Consider the following 11,670-nt stretch of genomic DNA (forward strand, 5'->3'; position numbering starts at 1 on the left):
GCTGTCCTCTTTCATCCAATGTGTTTACTATTGTCCTAGGTGTTATGGTTCTTTCGTAAATGTCACCAATGCACAGCCTCCTCCCTCCAACTCTTCCATAGACTCTAATGTTAAAATGGCTCAGAAGGTTCGTTTGAAAATTAGAAGAGCATGGTGTCTTTCCACTGTCACCACGTCCATATAATAAACTCCACAGGCATGAAAACTGAGAATTCAGTAGACTAGACATTGCTGTCACTCACGGTGAAAGAATTTTGTCAATACGACTTTTACTTTTCATTTGGGAACGATTTGTTTCGGCCTGACTTTTCTGTTCATTTTAAGCAGCAAAAGTGAGGCGCATGTCTGTGTACGTGTGTATGGAGCCATTGGGTGCGGTCACTATAGCAACCAGGCTCACACCTGCCTGCTTAACGAGCTCTGCCTGCCACTGTACCAAGATTCATCTTAAACACTTCTCTTTCAACTGCTGCTGTGTCCACAGTGTTAAAGCCATCATTTTACCCTCAAATTGTCGCCATTATTGTTCTCTTTCCAACACCGTATCTTTCAAAGCTCAGGCATTTAAACTTTTTAAACTGTGTGGATCAAAGTGGAGGGATCACATTTGAGTCATTCAGTGATTCAAAGAATATGACCTTTTAATATTCATTCAGAAATTTTCTGACTCTAAATGTTCTTTTCTCATTTCTTAGGGTTTTCTAATTTACATTTAAAACATTTTCAGTTTTTTTCCAACTCCTTCTTCTGTGTAACCTTCAGCTTTTAGCAGTTCAGCACCTTTGTTTTCAGGTTAAATTCGGGTTTTTTTTTTATCTCATTCAAGATTTTTAACTTAAATTCAGTAATTAATTCATTTCAGTGCATACATTCAGATTCAAGCATTCACACTGCAGTTTCTTCAGAAAATGCACTTTCTAGTTTATTACTTAATCTCAGGAAATCTTGACTTTTCTTCTGCATTTGTGATTATGCAGAAGATTATTATGCAGTTGTAATTTTTTCACATATTTATGACCTCTTTTTTTCTAGACAACTTTCTCAAAAATTGTATTTCCCATAAATTTACAACTTTTTTTTCTCTCTTTTCCTCGTAAGTGATGTCCGTTTTCTGGCACTTTTGTGTTTTTGTATATTCATATTTGTTTTAGTGTGATTTTACAGCTTTTTAGTCTTGGAGTTTCTTTCCACAAAAATTCACCACAATCCTAGAACGGCCCTAACACATCTTCATATAATTGTAAACTACCAGAAAAAAAAGATTAGATACAATCTACAAGTGGGTTCAGATACAGTAAGATTTTCACTGGATGCAAAATATTGTGTATATTTGGAATGCTTAGACAGCCAAAACTGGTTTCCCTCACTTCCTTTTAAGCCATGTATGGACTTTAACTTTGGTAACTGCGAGCTATTGATAAGGGTGCATAGGATGTTTGTGTTTCATATGGCACAACTGCAAGCACACAACACAATACTGATGATACAGTCATTACAAAAACCACTGCCTGCATTTCCTGAATAAACACAGCTAAATGCTCAACACCACACATTAAAGAGACAAGATCCCAGTTTTCTGTTTGGTTAAATAAAAAGTATCCACAACCTGCTCATCACACACACGTGTATATATATATGTAAGCCAGCACAGAAAGAAGTCTATGAGAGAACAGTGAGCGGATGCAGCGACAGCACCAACGAACCCAAACTGAGAGGCAACCCGAGTGGCGTCCTGACTGTCAGGATCTCAGCTTCCTCTATGAGATTTCTCTCTCATTCTGCCCTTTTTTTGCTGAAGCACCTTTTAGACATCTTTACAGCTACATGCGGGCTGTTAGGTGGAGAGGATTTTACACTGCACTGTCCATGATTTCTCCAACAGCACCCAGAAGCGATGGACCCCTGTTGGACAGCGCATGCATGTGTTAAGGAGCGTGGATCCATAGGTGTATGGCTGAGGCGCTCATCTGACTCCCAGACTGAAAACGCTACAGAAACCCCTGCATTATCTAAACTTTCACTACTTTCTAACACTTTCTACTCCTCTGCTACTGCTAATGGTTAATGGCTACCGATAGCATGTTGTCTACGCTTTACGTTAGCACTCTGCCAGCTACAAGCTAAGATGTTAGTGAGATAAATAAGATGCAGGGCTAGTGTAAGGTTTGAGATGTATGTACCCAGGACAGAGTCTCTTTAATGGGATTAGACGGTGGTAGGAAGTGAAGGATTGTCAACTGCCTCCACCTTCTGCTCCGGCGAGCAGCAGAGGAAGAGGCGGTTGCCCAGGCTCCTGAAGGCAAACCGAAAGTACATCATATGGCCCATGGCCACAAAGGAGACAGAGATGATGACCAGAAGGCCAAAGGCCTCTGGGTTTGGGGCCAGAATCACCATGATGAAGTGCAGAAGGTCTAAGAGGTAATTCATGGAATTCTGGACGCCGTTGATCACACCTCGCTCTGACTCGATCACATTCTCCTGGATGAGCTGGGTCACTGTCAGGTCAAAAGACCACAGACCTGCAGGGCAGAGGCAAAGATCAACAGTCAGCTCTAATAATCTTTTTATATCCATAATAAAACCGCTTCAGTACTCAACAGTAGCTCTACTAGGAATAATGAGGCAATATTACTGGCATCAAAGGTTGCAGATACTGCAGAGGTCCTGTGGGACATTCTTACAAGTTATATAACAGTCCAACTTGTCAAGCTGCTTGAGTCACCTGTCTGGAAGTGATAATTTTGAAAATTTGCTATCTGGTCAGAGGAAATGAACATGCCAATAAAGCATGAGCAGCAGTTCCTGAACACTCCAATTTCCTAACGAATAAAATAAACACACCTAAGAAAATGGACATCAGCACTTTGGGGTGCGTGGACCTTTTTTATTACCAGTGTTATGACTATAATGTGCAGTGAGACCTTCCCTGGAGTCCACTTAATAACTGCTTCTGGCCCTACACTGATCATCTCCAGCAGGTGTTTTTATAGAAATTTTGTTTGGAAGACCTATCAAACAACAGTATGACCGACCCTGTTGTTGCACGACTTGAAATACAATAGTGTAGCATAAAAGTACAGTCGAAATAAGAGAGAGATGCAAGTCAAAACTAACAATGTTTTTTAAGCCTTTAAAATTCTCCAAACGTCCACTGACTCCTGATTTCAGACGTATTCTTCTCCATCTGGACTTGGCCACTAATAGCTGGCGTACTAATCCATTTTGGTAAATCTCTGCACCGCATCTAAAATACAGCAAGTATTCCCAGATTGGGAAAAAAAATAAACTACTTCACTCACCAACTCTAGCAGCAATTACGCCAGCAAACAGCAGACTAACAGACATGTAGGACTGCATAGGTGGCAGCTCTTGGGTTGGTGCGGCAGTAGTAGGCATAGTGATGTTTCCACCGGTCAGGCTGTGGACAGCTTCAGGCAGGGTCTTCTCTCCAATCAGATGGGTGTAGAGGTCCTGGAAGGGTGAGACGCTGAGGTCGAAGGGGCTTCCAGGAGCGAAGACTGAGATGACACACAGTATGAGGCAGGAGAGCTGGGCCATGCCGGAGATGAAGCCAGTGCGGATCAGGCCACACTTCTTGCGAACCCAAGTGAAGGCGACGGTGCCGCAGATGCCCGAGATGGCCGAGGCTCCCATCAGCAGACTGAGCACCGAGCCATTGAGGCCCTGTGTGTAGGCGTAGCCTGTGGTGATGCAGTCAAAGCCCAGCACCGTCATGTAAAGAAAGGCCAGTGAAAGGCCGGCGAAGAAGATGTTCTGGTTGTAGTAGGCCACCCAGCCGGCCTTGAAGGTGCGCACGGGTTCAGCCATCTGGTAGCAACAGCTGCGCTGTTTGGGAGAGTCAGACTTGGCAACAACGGAGGTTTCGTTCATAAGTGGCTGAGATGACTCCTCGGGACTCTGGCCATTCTCCAAATCTGTCAAAGGGCAGAATAATGGAGGTTCTCGATTACCAAATCTAAAACACAGTCAGTTTTATTCCCCAACGATACAAACAGATAATGCTGCACTTACCTTTTGTAGGGCTGAGCTGTTTGAGCTCCTGCTGCTGCTCCTTCTGTCCAGCTTTCACAGCCAGTGCGGGCGTCTTCTGGTAGACCTTCCACAGCAGTGCGTACTCCACACACATGGAGCACAGGTTCCAGCCAGAGATGAAGCCACAGCCAACGAAATGAGAGCCAAAGGCCATAATCTGGCCCACTAACATGGGAGCCAGGATGTTGGTCAGCTGGTCAATAATCCGCACTGTGGCATTCATATCTGTTTGACAAGGGAGTGGAAGTAGAAGCTAGTTAGTTTAACAGCTAATTTAACACATTGATATAAAAAAGCTGATTATGGTCTTAAAATTCGTGTTTACAGTAATATAAACTAAGAACTAGCACAAGCGGATTGATAAGGGTCAACCAGTTCAAAGTGTTGTGCACCATGTGACCAAATCTTTCTAGCAGCTTGTCACAATGAATGGAAAACTGCAGTGACATAAAAAAAAAAGAAAAAGAAATGTGAGCGAGTCAGCATCCGGGGTTCAAAGTCCTCCCAGCTGAACATGTGACCTGATAACAGATCATATGAGGCCTACATCTGAAGATAAGCCACCAGTCGATAGCAAACACCTACCTGCCAACTTGCTGCTGTCCTGACCTGCTACAACAACCACCCAGTCTCTCTGGATGGTAATGGACATGGCCGTGCTGGCAAGGTTGGCAATGTTGGCGATGGTGATGACCAGGATGTAGCAAGTTGTCTGAAAATGATTAAAAAAATGTAACAGTAGTTTTATATTTGGACTGACTTTGTGTGATAAAATGACAAATACTCCCATGAAACATGAAAAACTAAGAATCGGATAGATCTAACTCCCTCATGTCATCGAATTCCATTGTAGTCCAAAAACCTCAGTATTAAGCCACAAAGCTACACAGTTCAGTCCTTTTCGATGAACACATATTTGAGTTATGTTGATTTACACAATCTCCTCAAGACCAACAAACTCAGAGGAAAAAAGGAGACAATTTAGGTTCAACTGGAGCGGCTATCCTTGAACCGAACTGGTGGCCTATGTCACCAGCTATCAGTTACCTGTAAAACAATCTTGAGATCCCTTCCTAGGCAACTGAGCTGCCATTCACACCTCCACCACTGTGACCTTAATGACTCACAAACGTCCTCACACGTCTGGGCGTGTCTTGACAATTTCCAAGATCACAGCCCTATAAGAAGATAAACACCTGCAACTCCTCAGCCTTTCAGATGACATGAAACACCTAAAAGGAGTCCAGCTGCCTTCAACTAAAGCATGATTATTTTATATATTCTAAAATAATATATTATTATTTTAGATTATGATTTTTATTTAACGTTTAACATTTACAAGGTCATCCATAAACCCATCAAGAATTCAGGTTCGAGTTCAGGTTAACATCTTTTTTGGAACACCCAAAAAGAAAAGCCTGCAGTCCCAAGCTTGATGTGTACCTCGTGGCATGTTCTGGTTTATGAAAATCTGCCTATTTAGCATGTGGTTGAATCTAAATCCAATACGGGGTTTGGTTGGAGTGTCAGAGAAAGTACACATGAGTCCACTGTTGCTTTTTAGAGGATAGCTAGAGCCAGCTTTAGCACTGATTCTCCAACTCTTTGGATTTCCAATGAAAGAATTAACACCATTAACTTAATTTCTCGATCTGTTGGACAGCGCTGTCTTAAGCTTTATTTTACCTGTCATCCCTTTAAATCACTGAATTTCACCGATTTTTTTCTGGGCTATGGTCCCCTTTTCCATGTTTCCCATTTAAAATACTGGGACAAAATCTCCCATTAGAAGAGACATTTATGTTTCATCACTGATGGATCTGTATTGATCCATACTGATTTGACCTTTGACTTAAAAAGGAGTTGTTTCTAGGGTGGAGGAGGGGTCCAAAGTAGTCATTCCTGTTCCAGTACAGCTGCACAGTTTAGCCAAGGGAACAGATAAATATATTTTTAAAAAAGATTCAATATGCATGTTTTTATTTATCTAGCTTGCCTAATTTTTGTGCCTTTGTGAAATTTTATCACAGGGTTATACTCTCCATTTTGCAGTCATTTATGGTCATGTTTGTTTCTGCTGTGACGGTTTAAGGGGGGAGGGGCAGTAGGAAATATGAGACGGGAGAACAAAAGATAGAGGCTAGAGCTGACTGAAGGGCAGAAAAAGCTTCCCAGCAAGTGTTCAATCATCTAAAAACATACTGAATAGACACCAACTGACCCCAAATGTCTAAGTCTGATGACAGGGAAGCTAGTCCTGACTAACCTGGGGGGGGGGCATCACCCGGACCCACTAAGCAGTCTACCAAGGGGAAACACCACCAGAGTAATTATTAAAGATACGATGAGGCTAAACATAAATTACGTGGGTCATTTTAACTGGCTGCAAAGCATGGACCAGATCCCTCAACAGAAGGTGTCAAGGGTAAAGGGAACATGAGTTTCTCAACTTTTTCTAACTCTCAAAATCCGACCTGATTAGCTCTTTAAGAATGAAATCAAATGTCAACCGTTCCCACTACGTGTCAAATCAATAACTTCCTGTTGAAAAAAAAATCTATATCATTAGTTAAAATTAAAAATTTCAGCAGAAACTGCACATTTTTCTGAAGCAGACTCTGTTTGTGGGTCTGTGCATGCATTTTCACACAGCTGCTCTGGTCAGTATAGAAACAATAAAAAAACAGAAATGCTTCAGCAGGCCCAGCCACATTTCTCTCTGTGTCATGTGACTGGCCTTGAACAACCTGCTGACTGCACAGCGTTCAGCAAGACACTAAATCTCCTGTTTCACCAGTCTCTCACCACCTCCACCAGCACTCCGACAACAGCCAGCCCTCTGAACTCTCTGACCGCTAGAGAAATAGCCCCATTTTCCCACAGATACTTCAAACACAAAAGAACAACGCTGGAGGGCTTCTGTGTTTCAACCCGACACCCAAACCCGTCTCCTGTGATGAACGGAAACTTGAACAGTTTGCAGTTCTGGATCTCTGGATCGCGGAGATCAGTGAAGGAGCTCCTGTTTAGTCACATAGCTCAACAAGTGTAAAAAAGAAATAACTGAAACACCTGGTCCCCAGTAGCTTTCCTGTTGTAGTATGTATGTACTCGTATGTTAAATCTACTGCAGGCTTGAGAATCTACTTGTTTTCTAACCCCCTTTACTCAAGATTCAAGATTCGTCTTGAAGTGAAATCAAACTTTAGAGAAAGTCATTGCTGACTTTCTCCTGGAAGTGTTTCACTTTTTAACTGTAATGCTTCACATCTGCATTCAGGGAGAAAAACTGAAGTCAGGTACAGATTTAGCTACAGAGAAGTTTATGTGGACACTCTTGGATCAATGCATTAATAAATAAATAAATCTGAGTAATCCTCCACATGACTCCTTCAGAATCAGCTAATTATTTCAATCTTAGTTTATTTAATTGATCCAAAGCAAATCTTTACCAGCACACTTTGAATGTTTTCAGAGTTGCTGAACCTGTATTCAAATTTTTGGATTTTTCCAATATTTTGAGCCCTCATACCTTCATAATCAAACGAGATATACATCTGAAATTTTCAGGGCTGAAAAACTCTGTTAAAACTAAAAATAAGTCAACTTCACAGCCACTCCAAGTGTCACAATCTAAGGAAAAAAATCTCATTTTTGTACCTTTACTATGAAGGTGATTTACGTCTTAACGTGCCATGGTAACCTGCTCCAGAGCACGTTAAGTTTCAGATGAAAACCAACAGGTATGAAATTAACTCCTACTGACCAATCTTCAGAAAACAGCATCACCATTCCTAAAAGATTTCATTACGAGGAGAATAGGAGCATTTTAATGTCTTTGTGTTTCCCTGATAAATATAGATCTTTTGACGCAACTTTATTTCATTTTGTTTTTTTTATCTGTTGGCAATCAAAACTCTACAACAATTTTATTTTACTTTAATCGTTAACATTTGATCATAACCAGGACACCTCCACTTTAATTGCTGACATCATATCTAATGTGTAAACTACATTTGAATATTGATTTTGTATTTAATCTTTACTCTCAAACCCTTAAATAGTAAAGACTCCACAGCAGGGAAAAAAAACCCTCAGCCTCAGCCAGAAAATAATTAAGTGTAATTAAAATTTTTATTTTACTGCTCTGTACACTAAAGATCAGAATAATGGTTTTCTGCATTAACTGTTTCTTTTTAACAACAATGTTGCGTTTTGCTGTTATATTTAAAAAAAAATGTTTTTTAGAGATTTGTGATCACCATTTGATCATAATGTGATAATGTCTCTGACTGGAGTAGGTGACACTCATAGGGATTGCTTTCTCTGGACGAGTCATATGATCATGTGAACGTGCAGGTCTGAGGTGATAACCAGCTTTGTATGATAAACTCTTTCGTAGTACAAGGTGCTGGATTTGCTATGAAACACGTAGCAGCTTATCACCAAAGCTTATCAGCTTTCGCTTCTTCAAGTTACATCCTGAAGAAGACAAAAGCTGCTACGTGATGGTGTAATTTACAAGTACTTCAGTTGTGTAAAATAAAGGCCTTAATTAATTTTTCAGACCTACCTTGTTCCCTTACATGAGCACCAATGGTTTAACGGACATGAGTAGTGCTACCTGATCCAGGTACAGTTTTTAACAGAACTTTAATGTGAATATCATTGGTACTTATAAAAGTTATGAGGGATTAGAAATTTGGGATAAAACTCATTTAACAGAGTGAAAACGGGCCCACTCCTGTGTACTCTGAGGGCCTAGAAAATATTCATAGTATGAATGTATGAATGTAAGGTTCCCAAGGTTCACTGAACTATGGGAACCTTTCTCGGATTTGACTGATTTTATTCAGAATAAACTTCATGTAAACTCAGTTCAAGTGCCATGTTTTGTCCAACTGCCTCAAGAGCGGCGTTATTTAATTTAAGGAGGAACTGATGACAATAGAAAGAGTTTTGCAAATATGAATACTGCTATGTCTTGAAATTTTAACTTGCTTTGGTGTTAACTGTTGGGTCTTTCCCTTGAAATCATGAGCAGAGAGAAAGAGGAAACTTAAATGAGGAATTATTGATTTCTTATTTATTATAAAAACAGAAGTTCAGTCTGTTAGAGAGAAATTTGTACTCATCAGCAGTCATGTGTACATCGGATTAGATTTGAAAGAAAAAAAGTTTAAATATCTAAATAATTGATTGGTGTACTACAAACTAATTATGTGTATTACTCATTTTCACTTTCACATTTTACTGTTTTTCCGCTGTTAACTGTGTTTGAATTATTTGATATATTGAAGTGAATAGGTGCTTTTAGTTTGCATTAGAATAAATTATCTGATAGGCCTCTTTCTTTTTAAATTTTCTATTAAATTTTTTTTTTACTATTTTTGATGCTTCAGTAAGTATCTGTGGGAGTCCACTTCAGGCTGTGTCCTGATAGTCGTTTGATAAGACAGGTTACACCCACAAATATTTTAGAAACAGGCTCTTTCTACTGCTTTAAAAAAAACCACTAAAGCATTAAATACTCAAGTGTAAATTCTACAGATTTTGTTCACCGATTTGCTTATAATAAGTTTATGATTTCAAGATGATTAACTTGAGTTCAAATGAACATTAAAAAATTCTAGTGGAGCTGTTGCAATCCTCTGTGGATAAGCTGTGCTCACTCCATAAATCACACTGACAGGGGAACTCGCATCAGTGAGTGAAAGTAGGAACGTTTCAACCTCAGCTTAAAGAAAGGAGGTAAAAATGCTTTCAGTGCAAATCCCCACCAAAACAGGTTGAAACAGGACAGGGGATCTTACCAGAATCCATCCATTGTAGAGCTCCGTGAGCTGGTCTTTGAACTGGAAAACAAGCATGAGGAGGACCCCGCACGCGATGACACAACTGTTCTGGACCAGCAGCGAAGTCTGGGCCACTGTGGAAAGACCACGACAGGCATTAGGGACAGAGATCTGATCAGACACAACACATTCATTATGGTGCAAAGAAGCTCATTTCATGTCTTTGCCAAATTCTTCTGTGTAATTATTTTCCAGTTTAACTGTTAAATGTCTGTGTTCAAGGGAATTCATGTTCACAGTCAAACACCTGGTTTTACATCCCAGACTGCAGTAACTATTTACAGTTTTCTTTGTCCTTGGCTGACGGTGTTGACTCAGGGCAAGCTACAGGTCCTGGCCCTTATATGGGCCAAATGTCAGAGGTGTTGTGACATCTGACCAGCAAAAAGAACTGCCATAAACCCAATTCAAGCCCACCAAACTGAGCCAAAAAGTGCCACACATAACCCAGATTAAACTTACCTTTAAGCCTGGGGTTTTTGTCCACCCAGTCCCCGATGATGGCTCCCAGCAGGAGCACCGAGCCAGCCACCACCAGCCCATACACGGCAGTGAGCAGCAGGCTGTTCCCGTACAGCTCCACCAGGAAAACTGCCACAGCGAAGTTCCACATCCGGTCACCCTGAGGAATTTAAATTCAGATATTCAGATATTTAAAGCTATTTGTATATAGAGCACTGTGTGGCTAGCTGCAGGTGCAAAAATAAATGAGTTTGCACAGTTGTAATGACATATAAAACAGCAATAACAAAACTAATAACGCATTAGGTTTGATTTAACACTGGATGGCCACAAATAAATATAGTCATCAAGGTGAACATGCATACATTTACTGTGTGATGTCAGTTAGATGGACATGAGCATGGTTATAATACAATGCTGGTTATAAACAGTGTGTGCTCACCCATGTTGACAGAGCGTGGCCCATGTAGATGAGAAATTTGGCCGAGGTGAAGAAGTCTCGGGTGGATTCTGTGGAGAAAACATGTTACAGCTGGTGTTCGATACCCATCTGTGACACTCAGGCTCCTCTCCTGGGAAATATTCAGTAATTTCTCCTGCAACAGAAAAACAACTCACCCATGCACGTCTTTTTAGTTCCAGAGTTATCCATTTTAAAGCTCTTCAGATAGAAACAACCGGCTTGATATGTCTAATATATATTCTCTCTTTTCTGCTAGATCCCCTTTTGTAATGCAAAAGGAGGTCGACTCCGACTACCTCTGCACCTAACTGACACAATAACCGGAAAAAACAAAAGAAGACACGGCGTTTCTCCCTTTTTCTCCTCTCCAAACTTAGCTATCACTGTAGCTGAAGTTGGAAAGAAATGATTTTATAGCCCGAAAGGCCGGGTGGGTCGCAGGGACACGAAACCGGGAGACGAGCTCCTGTCAGCTGGGCTCCTGTGGACTGTCTGCTCGGCTCTGCTCTCCGCAGCTGCTGCTGCTCTGTTTACGACCCGCCTCGAATATACCCCGCGCGGTCACGTGACTGCCCTTTCTTTACCCCTGTGTCAAAAACAGACGCGGTCCTGCCTACTTAAAGAAAAAAAAAAGAAGAAGAAGAAAAAAATGCACTATAGGAGCAGAAAATGGTGTCATTGTTACCTTGTTACAGTTAAACCTTCGGTTTTAAATGCTCCCCTCCTCCACTTGTTTACCTCCTAGCAACATGCATGATTATTTACTATTATTGTTATTCTTGTTATTATTATTATTATTATTATTATTATTATGATGATGATGATGATGATCAT

General features: G+C 40.8%; 1 protein-coding gene across 1 annotated transcript; it reads right to left on the bottom strand.

The window, feature by feature from the left end:
- Window positions 1-1,217: 1,217 nt before the first annotated feature.
- Window positions 1,218-11,382, bottom strand: slc40a1 (solute carrier family 40 member 1). The gene is made up of 8 exons (XM_085434544.1): window positions 10,992-11,382; window positions 10,816-10,883; window positions 10,374-10,533; window positions 9,870-9,985; window positions 4,642-4,768; window positions 4,036-4,281; window positions 3,303-3,938; window positions 1,218-2,522 (listed from the first exon to the last, which is right to left on the bottom strand). Exons 1-8 carry the CDS (start codon window positions 11,023-11,025, stop codon window positions 2,206-2,208), a joined length of 1,704 nt encoding a protein of 567 aa, XP_085290670.1. The 5' UTR covers window positions 11,026-11,382; the 3' UTR covers window positions 1,218-2,205.
- Between the last annotated feature and the right edge of the window lie 288 nt (window positions 11,383-11,670).

This window comes from Copadichromis virginalis, linkage group LG16 (genome assembly GCF_057382275.1).
Source record: "Copadichromis virginalis isolate Kocher_CV1m ecotype Utaka linkage group LG16, C_Virginalis_male_GT1.1, whole genome shotgun sequence".
In the NCBI taxonomy this organism is placed as follows: domain Eukaryota; kingdom Metazoa; phylum Chordata; class Actinopteri; order Cichliformes; family Cichlidae; genus Copadichromis; species Copadichromis virginalis.

What these genes read in the sequence shown, in the direction of transcription:
- slc40a1 (XM_085434544.1), bottom strand. Translation starts at nt 11,025, where the DNA reads ATGGATAACTCTGGAACTAAAAAGACGTGCATGG. An exon ending in GCCACGCTCTGTCAACATGG is followed by an intron (nt 10,534 to 10,815) that starts GTGAGCACACAC and finishes TAAATTCCTCAG; the next exon opens with GGTGACCGGATGTGGAACTT. An exon ending in CAAAAACCCCAGGCTTAAAG is followed by an intron (nt 9,986 to 10,373) that starts GTAAGTTTAATC and finishes GTCTTTCCACAG; the next exon opens with TGGCCCAGACTTCGCTGCTG.